The sequence below is a fragment of the Pongo pygmaeus genome, chromosome 2 (assembly GCF_028885625.2).
Source record: "Pongo pygmaeus isolate AG05252 chromosome 2, NHGRI_mPonPyg2-v2.0_pri, whole genome shotgun sequence".
NCBI classification, from domain to species: domain Eukaryota; kingdom Metazoa; phylum Chordata; class Mammalia; order Primates; family Hominidae; genus Pongo; species Pongo pygmaeus.
Window position 1 is genome coordinate 57676711 of NC_085930.1, and position 15205 is coordinate 57691915.

At 46.6% G+C, this 15205-nt stretch overlaps 1 protein-coding gene across 2 annotated transcripts in view; it reads right to left on the reverse strand.

Moving 5' to 3' along the window:
- The window catches only part of ITGB5 (integrin subunit beta 5), a 122875-nt gene extending 107956 nt beyond the window's left edge, over positions 1–14919 (reverse strand). Inside the window, exons 1-2 of one of the 2 annotated variants that reach the window (XM_063661682.1) lie at positions 14875–14919; positions 624–709 (exon numbers count right to left, since the gene is read on the reverse strand). Coding sequence is in view for 1 of the 2 variants with exons in the window: in XM_054480965.2 (XP_054336940.1) it covers positions 624–709; positions 14201–14270 (156 nt within the window). In the remaining variant the exon portion in view is untranslated. Of the gene's footprint in view, positions 1–623; positions 710–14200; positions 14642–14874 lie in introns of those variants that run through there. The other variant, XM_054480965.2, reaches the window with a different exon arrangement.
- Between the last annotated feature and the right edge of the window lie 286 nt (positions 14920–15205).

The window sequence follows — 15205 nt, forward strand, 5'->3', positions numbered from 1 at the left end:
ACTCAAACTCCTGAGCTCAAGCCTCAAGCGATCCTCCTGCCTTGGCCTCCCACAATGCTGGCATGAGCCACAGTACCCAGCCCACATTGCTTTATGACACCAATAGCCTAACATTGTCCCAAACCTATATCTCTTCCTAAAAGGCTTAAAGAAATGGCAGCCATTATTTTTAAATAAAATCATTCCATAAAGGCTAATTCCTCATATTTATTCTCAAGTAAGCACACTAAGATGACTGGCCTCCACCAACATGCCAGCCATCTAGATATGTTTTGAATCATTATGCAACAAACTCAATTCACAAGCTCAGGTCTTTTGGAGTTCTTATACCAAAGGATCAGAAAACTATAGATGAATCCTAATTGGTTTCCAAACAAAAGGGAAGGAAAGTCTTGTTTCCCCAAAACAGGATTAGCATTCCACAGTATCAAGAAACCCAGTTTATCTTATTGTCTCATAAACTTGGATTTGTCATCGCTCTGGCCTGATGGGGAAGAGGCAGCTTACAGAATCTGCACAGGATTTTTATGTATAGTGAATTGGTGTGTTGTGGTGTTGCCTCCTCCTCACCCTCATCCTCACAACATTCCTTCCCTTCTTCCTCCCCTCTCCCACCTACATACCTCTTTGGAGCACCAGGAACATTTTGGGTGGATTAGCAGACATTCTTCACATGAGCTGGCACTTCCACTAGTGCATATGTTGAGACCTTTAAAGCAAGATAAAGATGCACTAATTAGTTCCTGGCTATAAATTTCATGGATCAAGACTTTGAATAGTTGGGGGAATTACATCCTTCTTTAACAGGAGGCCTCTCTGAGTCTAAAGGGTGCAGGTCCCACTGCTAATTGCAGGTTAAGGCTCATTTGCTAAAGCTGAACATTGAGTTTTTGAAGCATTCACCAAGCATGCACGCTTGTGTTAGCGATTTCCCTATCTTCTGCTAGACCCACTTGGATTCCCATTTTCCCCATAACTCAGCAAATCCTCTCTTGCTGAGAGAGAACAAGGCCCCTTTACACTTAGTCTATCCAAAATGACAAAAATAGTACCAAAAAAAAAAAAGAAAAGAAAAAAGAATACATTGGTTTTATTCAGGAATTTTCTTTAAAAAATAAAATTCTAAATCAAATACTCTCACATCAAAATGTACAGTGTACTGAAAGAAGCCATGTATCCCAGGAATACAATGTTGAATTAAGATAGAGGAAATCCATTGATTCAATGTATCTATTAATAGGTCAAATAAAAAAAAAAACCCAAGGCTGGGCATGGTGGCTCATGCCTATAATAATCCCAACATTCTGGAGGCGAAAGCAAGAGAACTGCTTGAGCCTAGGAGTCTGAAACCAGCCTAGGCAACATAGGGTCCCTGTCTCTAAGAAAAACAAAATTTCACCAGGTGTGGTAGTATACACTTTGAGCCATGATCATACCACTGCACTCTAGCCTTGGCAACAGAGGGAGACCCAGTCTCAAAAGCCAAAAAAAAAAAAGAAAGAAAGAAAAAGAAACTGAAGAATATCCCCAAAATGGAAAGATATCCTGTGCTTATGGTTTGGAAGAATTAATATTGTCAAAATGTCCATGCTATCCAGTCTAAAAATTTAATTCACTCTTTATCAAAATCCCAATGTTATTTTTCACAGAAATAGAAAAAACAACCCTAAAATTTTTATAAAACCGCAAAAGTTTGTATGAAACCCAAATAGCCAAAACAATCTTAAGCAAGAAGAACAAAGGTGGAAGCATTGTATTACCTGATTTCAAAATATACTACAAAGCAACTGTAATTAAAACAGCATAGTACTGACATAAAAACAGACATGTAGACCAATGGAATGGAATAAAGTGCCCAGAAATAAATCCAGGCATTTACAGTGAACTGATCTTCAACAAAGTTGTCAAGAACACACAATGGGGAAAGGCCAGTCTGTTCAATAAATGGTTTTAGGACAACCAGATATCCATATACAGAAGGATGAAACTGAACCCTTATCTCACACTATATTTAAAAAATCAACTCAATATGGTTTAAAACCTTAAATATAACACCTGAAATGTAAAACTACCAAAAGAAAACATATGAAAAAAGCTCTCCAGCATCAGACTAGGCAATGACTTTTTTAATATTATCCCAGAAGCACAGGCAACAAAAATGAAAATAGGCAAATGGAATTCTATCAAACTAAAAAGCTTCTGCACAGCAAAGGAAACAATCAACAGAGCAGAGAAACCTATATATGCGAGAGAATATTTGCAATATTCTCTATATTATATATATATTCTCTATATATATATATCACTATATATATATATTCTCTATATATGCGAGAGAATATTTGCAAACCACACATCTGATAAGTGGTTAACATCCAAATACATAAAGAATTCAAACAACTCAATATTAAGAAAACAAAATAACCCAGTTAGAAAAATGAGCAATGGGCCAGGCACCGTGGCTCACGCCTGTAATACTAGCACTTTATGAGGCCGAGTGGGCGGATCACCTAAGATCAGGGATTAGAGACCAGCCTGGGCAATATGGTGAAACCCTGTCTCTACAAAAAATACAAAAATCAGCTGGGTGTGGTGGTGCACCTCCTAATCCCAGCTACTCGAGAGGCTGAGGCACGAGAATCACTTGAACCCAGGAGACGGAGGCCGCAATGAGCCGAGACAGTGCCACTGCACTCCACCCTGGGTGACAGAGCAAGACTCTGTCTCAAAAAAAAAAAAAAAAAAAAAAACAAAAGATAGCCAGTGCTAGCAAGAATGTGGATAAAAGGGAACCAGGGAGACTCTGTACACTGTTGGTGGGAATGTAAATTAGTATAGCTATTATGGAAAATGATATGAAGGTTCCTTAAACCAGAAGCACTATGTGTTCCAGCAATTCCACTTCGGGGTATATAGTCAAAGAAAATGAAATCAGTATGTCAAAGACATACCTGCACTCTCATGTTCCTTGCAGCACTATTCATAACAGCCAAGATATGGAATCAATAGACAGATGAATAAAGAAAATGTGGTATTTTTAAAAGTGGTATATACATACAATGTAATCTATTCAGCCTTAAAAAATGGAGAAAATCCTGTCATTTGTGACAACATGGATGAACCTGGAGGACACTATTAAGTGAGGCACAGAAAGACATACTGCATTATGTCACTTATACATGGAGAGGAAAAAAATTGAACTCAGAAATACAGAGAGTAAAATGGTTGTTGCCATGGCTGGTGGGGTTGAGGTGGGATGGAGAAAGGGGAGATGGTTAAAGGGTACAAAGTTTCAGTTACAGAGAATGAATAAGCTCTGGAGAACTATTGTGCAGAATGGTGACTATAGTTCATAATAATGTATTGTATACTTGAGAATTGCTAAGAGAGTAGATCTTAAATACTCTCACCACACACACAAAAAGATAACTATGGGAGGTGATGAATACGTGAATTAGCTGGATGGTAGTAATCACTACAAATATATACATATAATAAAACATCATATCATATGCTGTAAATATATACAATTTTTATTTGTCAACTATACCTCCATAAAGCTGGAAAAAGAAAAGAAAAATTTAAAAAGTAGAAGAGAAGAAATGCCAAAATCGGGGTTAAAAAAAAAAAAAAACCAATATCTTGCAACTGGAACATTTCCCTAACTTGCTAATTTTAACTCCCTGCTTCTCCTTTGTCACTAGCAGTAAAAACACAGAAATCGCAAACGGCAAAACTGCTGACTGGGAGAGGGGTGGGTGCAGGAGGTGGTGGTAGGGTAAGGAAGCTTTATCATGTCACCCCAGGGATTTTAGAAGGAAGAAATACCAATTGGCATAAGGATGGTAGCTAGGACGAGAGGGAAGGGAGAAACAGGCAGAAGCTGAGAGGCTACGAAGAAAGGAAGAGAGACTTTGAGAACCCACAGGGAGTGAGAACAAAGGTTTCCACCAGCCCTAACCCTGAACCCTAGGCCTCCTCATCCTTATCTACCTCACCCAGGGAGGCCTGCAGCAGGAGGCTCTGGTGCTGCTGGGACCCACCCACCGTGCCTGACCTCACTTCAGCAGGAAAAGCCATCCCAGGCCCAAATGTGGACCAAGAAGGTCTGAGAACACAACCTATTGGCAAGCTGGACCTGCCTGCGTATGTGCTGACAACCTCCTTGTAATTTTAAATGAATTCACTCACTCAGTCAGTTTTCTTTTCTTTTTTTTTGATTTCTTGTCTGTTTTTTTGTTTGTTTGAAACAGGGTCTGGCTCTGTTGCCCAGGCTAGAGTGCAGTGGTGTGATCATAACTCACTGTAGCCTCAAACTCCTGGCCTCAAGTGATCCTCCCACCTCAGCCTCCCAAGTAGCTGGGACTACAGGTACACACCACCACACCTGGCTAATCTTTTTTTTTTTTTTTTGGTGGAGACAGGGTCTTGCCATGTTGCCCAGGCTGGTCTCAAACTCCTGGGCTCAAGTGATCCTCCTGCCTGGGCCTCCCAAAATGCTAGGATTACAGGCGTGAGCTACCACACCTGGCTCACGCAGTGATTTTCAAATAGGCACTCAAGCCTTTAAAAACAAAAGTGTGTGCAGGAAAAGAGTTGCAAAATGCCAGTCCCGTTTTTTGGTCAAATCCCCGTACCTGTCAGCAATCACTATCCACAGGGGGAAAAAAAACAAACCTAGAATGAAAGTAACTTTGCTCCTCCTCTCCTCAACCTTATCAAATACAAACTCAGGCTCGTTGGAGCATATCCTTTTCTTTGATATATAAAATCATTTCCATAAAATCATGAAATTATAGCACCTTGGGGCTAGGATTGTTTTAAGATGAGCTAGTCAAGTTGCCTCTTTTTATAGATGAAAATGTAAGATAATGAGAGTATGTGACTTGAAACAAGGAGCCCTATCTACTAAAAAGAGGTCAGACGGGGTCCTGGCCAGCAAGTGCCCACATGGGATACCTGCCTGGTGGTCCCTCTGCCATCTTGGACGTAGGGCTGGTGTGACCTGCTGAGCTCTAGGGTCCTCTGGAGATCTGTAACAGCCCCTTCATCAGAAAGGAATTTGAGGTCAAAGGCCTCACTTAGGACTCTGATCAAAGCCACATAATTTTTTTTTTAGACAGAGTCTCGCTTTGTTGCCCAAGCTGGACTGCAGGGGCATGATCTTGGCTCACTGCAACCTTGCTTCCCAAGTTCAAGTGACTCTCCTGCCTCAGCCTCCTGAGTAGCTGAGGTTACAGGCATATGCCATCACACCTGGCTAATTTTTGTATTTTTAGTAGAGATAGGGTTTCAGCATGTTGGCCAGGCTGGTCTTCTGACTTCGACTCCTGACTTCAAGTGATCTGCCCACTTCAGCCTCCCAAAGTGCTGGGATTACAGACGTGAGCCACCGCACCAAGCTTCAAAGCCACATACATTTACAAACAACACTTTATAATTACCAGAGCCTCATCACTGAGCTCTGGGAACCTGGGCTGGAGGTCCAGGGCTCAGGACAATAAGAGCTCCTCAATTCTGACGCAGATCAGACTGAGCTCTGGTCTTCTGGTCCACCAGCCTAAAAGCCCTTACTGAATATTGGACACAATACCAAAGAAATTCAAAGGATGTGATAGTCACCTGGTATGCAAACATCATGAGCAACTGTAAAACAATTTGTCATATAGCATTACTAACTGTTTCTGTTATTATTAAATATTCACATGGAAAAGGAAAGTCGTTTGTACTCAAAATGATTGCCCTAAAATTCGGTTGCTGTTGGGACAAATTCAAATTCAAGAAACTCTGCACTCAACACACCCTAAATGCTGAGCACTGGACTGGGCGGACGCTAGAGATGCACAGGTGAATGACCTACCAGCCCTTGATGTCCAGGAACTCACAGTGTGCCGGGTACCAGGTACCAGACAGGTACTCCAGGATCCAAAACCACAGGCTGTGTGCTGATATGTGTAGTGTCAGACTCACTCCCTTTGGCATCTCTCCTCTCTCCACCTATTAATATTTCAGAGAGTTTGGACTTTGCTGGATGAGTCACTTGGTACCAATAAGCATTTTGAAAAGGAAGGAAGCAATGAATAAAAAGCTAAACACACGGAGTTCAAAATGTCAGTGTTAGGTCTAGGTCATGGAAACAGGAACTAGCAGCCCAGACGACAGCCACATCTCATCTTCTTTGCTGTTTGCATAGTGACTATTCCCAGCTCAGTGGCAACTCCCTGTATCTCTTTTGCCTCACGTCTCTGAAGCCCAGTGTTTATTGCAAACTGTAATCTAAAAATATGTTCTTCCAAAATTCACTGACTCACCCCTGTGTTTCATCAATCATCCAAGGAGCCACCGCATCCGGTTGATCATTCGTTTCAAGATGCAAGAAATGTTTATCCTAAGCCAATCCTTCCTGTCTGCAACCTCTAGCCCCAACAGCCCAAGCCAGGCCCTCTGGTCTAAATTCCTGCCATAGCCTCCTGGCTGGCCTCCTTCCATTCAGCCTCTCTCCACTTCTGTACACCCCATGGGTCCAAGGTCAGACAACTACTACCAAAACATACATCTGCAGTTGGAATTTCCTGATCCAAAATATTCAGTGGGATAACAGAAGTGAATACAGAAGCTGAAATGGCCTTTCTGCCTTGAAGATGGCAATGCCCTGGAATGCTTCTCCCCACACCCTGAACCAGGCCCTCACATTTGTCACACAATGGACAAAAGAGTCCCAGTATAGACTCCAGCAACTAAATAGCCATATGTCTAAATGTTACCATGAAATGCAAATATGCCCTAGGAAGGTTCTATCCCAGCAGTTCTCATTCTAGACTGCCTTTATGAACATCAGACATCTGCACAACACTCAACAATACCAGCCTTACAGATCTGACTTCTATTTTTAAAACACCAATTCATATAATGGAGTGCTAGACAGCTATAAAGAAAGAATGAGCATGCTCTCTGTATTGACAGGAAGCTTACCCCAATACATCGCTAAGTTAAAAATAAAAAGCAAGATACATACTGTGTTTTGTGCTGCCTCTGAATAAAAATGAAAGAGTGATATTTGTAACATATGCATAGAAACCCTCAGGATACATAAGAAAGCTTATTAGCTTTATAACAGGAATTATATAGGCATAATTTGTTTAGGAAACGGAGTCACAGAAATATCCCACACTGATGGGCAACAAGAAAGAGAGGCTTCTCACTTGATATGAGTTATACTTTTAAAAATTATGGGACTATATTACCTATCAAAAGGTATTTTTTTTTATAAAAGGCAATTGATTACCTCTATGTTCTTCTTCCAAAATCACCTAACTCTGTCTAATCATGGGAAAAAATCAGAAAATCCCAAGAGGGGGATGATCTACAAAATATCTGACCAGTACTTCTTAAAACTGTCAAGGTCATAAAAAACAAGGAAAAGACTGAGAAACTGTCACAGCCATAGGAACCCAAGGTGACATGACAACTCAGTGTATTGTGGTATCTTGGATGGGATCCTAGAACAGAAAAAGGACTTAGGTAAACACTAAAGAAATCTAAACTGATGGACTTTAGTTAATAATAACATATCAATATGGTTCATTAATTATAATAAAGGTACCATACTAATATAAGATGTTAATAATAGGCAAAACTGGGTGTGAGGTAGATGGGAACTCTTTGCACTATCTTCTCAATTTTTCTGGAAATCTAAAACTGTTCTAAATTCTTTGAAGGCTTTTTTAAGGGCCAGGCACACTTGCTCACTTCTGTAATCCCAACACTTTGCAAGGCCCAGGTGGGAGGAGCAATTGAGCCCAGGAGTTCAAGCTGCAGTGGGCCATGATCACGCCAATGCACTCCAACTTGGGTGACAGAGCGAGATTCTGTCTTTTTTTTTTTTTTTTAAATAAATAAATAAAAGAGACACCAGGCACAGTGGCTCATGCCTGTAATCCCAACACTCTGGGAGGCTGAGGCAGGCAGATCACCTGAGGTCAGGAGTTCAAGACCAACCTGGCCTACATGGTGAAACCCTATCTTTAATAAAAATACAAAAAATTAGCCAGGCATGGTGGCACGTGCCTGTGATCCCAGCTACTTGGAAGGCTGAGGCATGAGAATGGCTTGAACCTAGGAGGCAGAGGTTGCAGTGAGTCAAGATCACACCACTGTACTCCAGCCTGGGCAACAGAGTGAGACTCCATCTCAAAATAAAATAAAAAAGAAAGGGAAAAAGAAAAGAAAAAGTACATATGTAAAAGTTTTTTGTTGTTTTTTTGTTTTTTTTTTTTTTTTGAGACAGAGTCTCTCTCTGTCTCCCAGGCTAGAGTATGGTGGTGTGATCTCAGCTCACTGCAACCTCAGCCTCCAAAGTTCAAGCAATCCTCCTGCCTCAGCCTCCTGAGTAGCTGGGATTACAGGTGCACACCACTATGCCTGGCTAATTTTTGTATTTTTTGTAGAGACTGGATTTTGCCATGTTGGCCAGGGTGGTCTCGAACTCCTGACCTCAGGTAATGTGCCTGCCTCGGCCTCCCAAAGTGCTGGGATTATAGGTGTCAGCCACCCTGCCTGGCCAAATCTTTTAAATAAAGTTTTTCTAAGCCCATTAAAATCCTGGGGTGAGAGGAGGGATCATTTGAGTACCAAGCATTGTGGCTGTGTCAGGGACACAGGTAAATAAGACCAGGGCTATTAACCAGCTAGCAGGTGAGACAGACCAGCTGCAGCCCCCAGTCTCTCTAATGGAATGGGCCATGAAAGCAGGAGAAGGAGTTCTGCTCCACCCAGGGATGTAGGGAAGGAGAACAGGATATACTGGGTATAAAAGATCCGAGGACTTGTTCTGTCACTTATTGGTTATATGACCTAGGGCAAGTCACTTAACCTTTCCAGGCCTCAGCTTCCTCAAGCAAACAACTCAGGGAGTAGACCAAATGGCCTCCATACCAGCTAAAAAAATCCTAACACAAAGCCAGGAGTGGTGGCTCATGCCTGTAATCCCAGCACTTTGGGAGGCCAAGGTGGGCAGATCACCTGAGGTCAGGAGTTCAAGACCAGCCTGGCCAACATGGTGAAACCCCATCTCTACTAAAAATTAAAAAATAAGCTGGGTGCGGTGGTGTACGCCTGTAATCCCAGCTACTCGGGAGGCTGAGGCAGAAGAATCGCTTGAACCTGGGAGGCAGAGGTTGCGGTGACCAGAGATTGCACCACTGCACTCCAGCCTGGGCGATAGAGTGAGACTCCAATTAAAAAAAAAAAAAAAAAAAAAAAAAAAATTCCTGACACATTCCAACAGAATCTCTTTCTCCCAGGATGTTTCTTCCTAACAAGCCACGTGCATAGTCCCTGACTTCAAAGCTAGCTGTAGAAGGCAACAGGGAGTTGAGGATGGGATGCATTGCCCTCTTCACCTCCCAATTACCAAGATTCAGGTTCATCCATTATTCATTCAACAAATATGTGTCTGGTGCTGTTCTAGGCATGGAGGATACAGAGATGAATAAAACCAACAAGACTCCCTTATTCATGGAGCTCACATCCTGGCTGGGGGAGAATTCTACTTAGGGGAAATAGTGAACAAGATATGTAGTTACATTAGACGGTGATGAGTGCTAAGGACAAAAATTAAAGAAGGAAAGCAGATAAAAAGAACGCGGGATATAGGGAGGAGGTTGCAGCTTTAGCTGGGAGCGGCCAGGGAAAACTTGGCTGAGCAGGAGATGCTAGAAAAAGGGTTGCAGGGTGGAGGAAGCCGGTCATGCAGATATCTTGGAGGAGAGTATTCCAGGCAGGGAGAAGGGCTACCATGGGAGCATGGCTGGCAGGCTGGGGGGGACAGTGGGAGGCCCATGCTGCTGGAGCAAAGGACTCGAAGGGAAAGTGGTGAAGGAAAGTCAGAGAAGTAGGTGGAGAGTTTGTGGAGCCTGGCAGGACTCTGGGAAACCATTCGAAGATTTTAAGCAGAGAGACATGATCTGACTTGAGTCGGATCTCAGGATCACTCTGAGGGAGGGTTGAGAATAACTAAAGGGAACAAGTTGCAGAAGTAGGTCTCAGCTCTATAAGAGACAACCAGCTCTCAAAATGTCTGGCTGGAGTTGGGGAGGGAATCCTATAAAGAGAGGGCAGGGTACCCTGCAGTGCCTTCAAAGCATCAGCCTTAGGGGATGAGTCAAGCCTGTCTTGGAGCAGACTTTTCACCATGAGGCCCGGGAGGTAAACCCTGCATTCAACGGAAGCAAGAAGCCTCAGAAACAAACGGGTGCCTCTAAATAAAGCATTCCTTTACATTTATAGAGGCCATTAATCCCATTCGAACCGGAAAGAAGGAAAACAAACCACGGCAGTCAGTTCTCCAAGGCCCTCGGCTCCAGCCAACTGGAAATACCTGTGAAAAGAGACCCTATCCCATTAACCCAGCTGTATACTGCCATGTGAAAGGGGCCCTATTATTTAAGTAGTGTGTAATTGTCCCACATTACTGATATCGTTAGAGCATCTCAGAATATTTCCATGGCCAGGCTGAAGAAGAAAAAGTAGTTACCAGGCCACGCAGGCACAAAAGGCCTTTTGCCAAACTACTTAGATATTTTAATTCCCCGTTGCCTCAGTAGCTAAATAAGCATGGAGAACAAGCAGGCGGGGAATACTAATTAGAGCTAATTAGACCCTGCCCTCTTCTGCCTCAATCCCCTTTATAAAAAGCTCCCCCAACTCACGGATGATGGAGTTAAAATGTAAATCCATAGGATAAACAGCAGTCTACAGACTAAACCCACTGTTTGTATTTCACCGTCCTGTCAGCTCTAAACCTGTGCCTAGTTACCTACAGAGAGCTGCAGACCCAGCCAAATTCCAACAACCCCATCACAGACCACAGGAAATGTGGTAGGGGGTGGGGAGTAGAGGAAGGGTGCTGCCAACATGAGTCCACTAAATAAAACAAAGGGCTTTCTTAGGATGTGCAGAGCATTCACTAGAACATTTGATTGCTTTTTTAAAAAGAAATGAATGTGATAGCACACATAATTCCAGTGGTGTTGCAGGATCCTCTTTATAAGACGGTGCTTCTCTGTCTTAGCAAAGGCAGTATGGAAAAGCCTCACCTCAGTGAGACCCCTGGTTTTGTGGGAAGACCATGTCCTAGGATTCTGTCTGAAGGCTCTTGGCCGTAAGATAATAAAAAGAGCAGGAGATAGCCCTTGGTGGGGACAGGAGGGGGTTGTCAGCTGGCTAGGGTCTTGTTTGAAATGAGCCCCTGAAATCTAAGGTCAGTTTCCTGCTGGAAATCTGTACTGAGATGAAAGTGGGGTTAGAGCAACAGAGAGAGCCACTCAACCACTGGTCCAGGAACACCCAGGCAGGCATGGCCCTGAGGGTCATCTCTTTCTTTTCTCTGAGTAACTAGGTTTTTTTCCTTTCAAATAATGTTCCTAGTGGCAAGACAGAAACACGCCATGAATAAAGTACCTGTAGTGCTTCAAGAAAACAAAGGGAAGGGAAGCAAAAAAAAAAAAAAAGAATGTTGAAGTTAATTCAGCAACACTGAGAAACTAGGAGAAATCACACAGATGTGAGTCAACCTCTGCTAATCCTGAGAAGCTTCAGGGCCCTAAGAGGTAGGCAGCAAGTTCTGGAGGCCAGTGCCATGGCTTGCTCCACCACCACCACCACCAAAACCTCTAGTCAAAGAGATGGACGGAGGCCAGGCATGGTGGCTTACGCCTGTAATCCTAGCATTTCGGGAGGCCGAGGCGGGCGGATCACCTGAGGTTGGGAGTTAGAGACCAGCCTGACCAACATGGTGAAACCCTGTCTCTACTAAAAATACAAAATTAGCCAGGCGTGGTGGTACATGCCTGTAATCCCAGTTACTCAGCAGGACAATCACTTGAACCTGGGAGGCAGAGGTTGTGGTGAGCTGAGATCATGCCACTGTACACCATCCTGGGCAACAAGAGCGAGACTCTGTCTCAAAAAGAAAAGAAAAGATGGACAATGGGAAAACGGGACCCCAAAAGAGTTGCAAAATGAACCACCATGCTCAGTGCTTTTCTCTTCCTTAAGCTGAGTCGGTAGGACAAAGGGCACTGGACCAAAAGCCATGGTCCCTGGTCCACCACTCCTGACCCAAGTAGAGGGGAAGGGCAAGTCACTTCCTTCCTGAGCCCATATGAGAAAATGGACATCACCATGAAGATGTACGTGAAATTTGAAGAAGAGAAAGCACGATGCAAGTGGAAAATAATGTATTTTTAGAAATTATTTGCAGCCAGGCGTGGTGGCTCATGCCTGTAATTGAAGCACTTTGGGAGGCCAAGGCGGTTAGATCACCTTAAGTGAGGAGTTCAAGACCAGCCCAGCCAACATGGTGAAACCCCGCCTCTACTAAAAATACAAAAATTAGCCGGGCATTGTGGCAACGCCTGTAATCGTTGCTACTTGGGAGGCTAAGCCAGGAGAATTGCTTGAACCTGGGAGGTAGAGGTTGCAGTGAGCCGAGATGGCACCACTGCACTCCAGCCTGGGCTACAAGACTGAAACTCTGACTCAAAAAAAAAAAAAAAAAATTATTTGCAACTGGAAATTATTATTATAATTCTGTTTGTCAGAATTACAGAATGTCAAGCTGGAAAGGAACTTAAAAGCCATCTCCTTTGGCGGTTTCCAAACTTTTGGATTTCAAAGAAAACTAAGATTTAAAAACAAAACAAAAGAAACAGAAAAAGAGAAGGGGAGCTTAACATAGGGTTGTCAGATTTTCTTATTTTGCCAAAATTTAAAACTACTAATATTATTAAGGAGTATTAAAAGAAAATGTTCCCACCAAAAAAAGAAAAAGTGCCTAATTTCAAACTAAAGGAAAGTCCTTGTGGAGCAGAGGAGCGTTGACAACAATACATTCCTGTGTGATGCAGGCTACATCTTCCTGCTCCTCGCTTTCCCTAGGGACCCATGAAAATATCCCTGATGGGCACTGGCTGCCGGATGGGTGTTTGGAATCCACTCATCTACTCTCCAAGCTCTGGAGTGATTATTTTCCCACTTAAAACAAAAACCAAAAACCTTGCTACAGTATTAAGTTTGAATTAGGGTCTGAACGAAGTTATTGTTTGCTCAGACCCCTTCTCCGCTCTTAAACCTAAACCTCCACTGCCTTCATGTAAATGAGACACCGTGGGGGAACAGTCCTCCCTTCGGGCAGCCAGGCAACCACTTGGCTCACAAGAGCAATCAAGTATCTCCGACTTGAAAGTTAATAGAGCACTATTATTTCCTAAAGGAAAGGAGAAAGTCCGCATCCCAAACAAGTGCATCCTTCCTCGAGGGCCTCCGAACTACCACGTCCAATCATCTCCCAACTCTGAAAACTTAGAGCAGGTAACCGAGGGATCCTTGCAACGCCGCCAGCCCACCGCAGCGTAGGGCTAAGGCAATCTCCACAGCCCCTGTCCTCTGCTCCAGAATCCTCCACAGTTAGGGGAGTGTGAGGCTCCGAGCGTGTGCAAATCGCGGGATAAAGTCGGGCAGATGGAATCTAATAGGGAAGTCCCAGGTGGGGCTGTGGTTTGGGACGTGGGTGCCCCCTCGGGTTTGCGGTGGCCTAGGCGAGGAGGAAGCAGGCGGGGGGCGGGGAGGGTGGGGGCTGCATCTTCAAAGGCAAGCGGCTAGTCTAGGCGCAGCGAACTCCAGGATTCGCTGTGGGCCTGTGCACCCGCCGTTCCAGGAGGCAAGCCTTCCGGAGTGGAGGTGGCCCCGGGCTTTGGCTGGGGTTTCGAGACTCCCTTGCTTCTCCGGGAACAGGGCACCGACGGCATCCCCCCTAGCAGCCCGCCCGCTCCCGGCCGGCCACAAGGACCGCTTTGTGCCCGCCAACGGAGAGCCGGGGCCCCAAGGCAGGGCTGGCGGCGGTCCTCCCCGTGCCCTAGGCGCGGGCGCTGGCGGGCTAGGTCAGCAGGCCGGCCAGGCTGTTTACACAGGAAGGGAAGCTCCTCCTCAGCCCGGGAGGGAACAGGAGACTCACGACAGCCCGGCGGGGCTGCGCGCGGGGAGCGCCCCGCGGGGCTGTCCCCCAGCGACTGGCCCACCAGGGAGTGCCCCGAAGGCGCCCTCCGCCCTCAGGCACCGCCTGCGCTCCCCGCCCCTCCGAGACGCCCGCCCGCGGCTGAGTGCGCGACAAAGTTTGGGCGCCGTGGGCGGCGCGGCTTACCTGCCAGCCGGGGCAGGAGCGCGCAGAGCCCCAGGAGGCAGGCGTACAGCGGCGCCGGGGCCCGCGGCATGGTGGGGCGCCTCCCTCAGCGGCGGCGCGGTCGCTGCACTTCGCGGGGCCCGGGGCCGGGGCCGGGGTGGGGGCCGGAGCGCGGGGGCCGAGGGCCGGGGGCCGCAGCCACATGCCCCGCGCGCAGCTTCGGCTCACGGCGCCCGCGCTGGCCCGCGCCCCGCCACCACCATCCGTCCCGCAGCGCTCGCGGCCGAGTCCCGGGACCGCGGCTGCCCTGGCTGGCCGGCCGGGACGCCTGGAGTGTCGCCGCTCGGGACGGCCCCAGCGGGCTGCTCCGGGTAGGGGAGGGCCTGGCTCCGCTCGGCGGCCGCGACTTGGGCTCCGAGACGCGCCCAGCGCCGAGGCTCCCCCGCGCGCCGGCACGCTCTGCCCCTCGCCTCCGCCCCTTCCCTTCCTCCCTCCGGCCCGCCAGGCTCCACTTTCCTCCTCTCCTTTCTCCTCCCCTTCTCTCCCGTGCCAGGCCCCCGCCCGGCCGCCACACGGTCAGCTTACGGCGAGGCGGGGCGGGGCGAGCTCCGGGCCGGGCCAGCTCCGCCCTGTGCGGGGACCGGCCCGGGACGCGGAGGCCCTACGGGCCCAGGTGGAAGTCGCTTGCGACTCACTTGGGGCGTGGGGGGCTCGAAACCACTGAGTAGAGCCCGCTGCCGTTGCTTAGCCGCCCGTCGCCACGAGAAAGGGGCGGGGCACGCTGCATTAGGCGGGCCGAGATTACTTGGGCCAAAGGCGGTTGCTAGACTGCGAGAGGGAGAGCAGGTACGGGGGTCGTGCCGGGACCACCTCATCCTCCCAAAGCCGCACTGCCGGCGGCCTGAGGTGGGACGTAGACGCCCGCGCGTGGAACCGCAAAGCGACTTCTGGATGGGCAAGGGAGGGCATGGTGGGGCGTGGAGGCACAGGTAAAACCTACATTTCTTTTTCTTTTTTTTTTTTTTT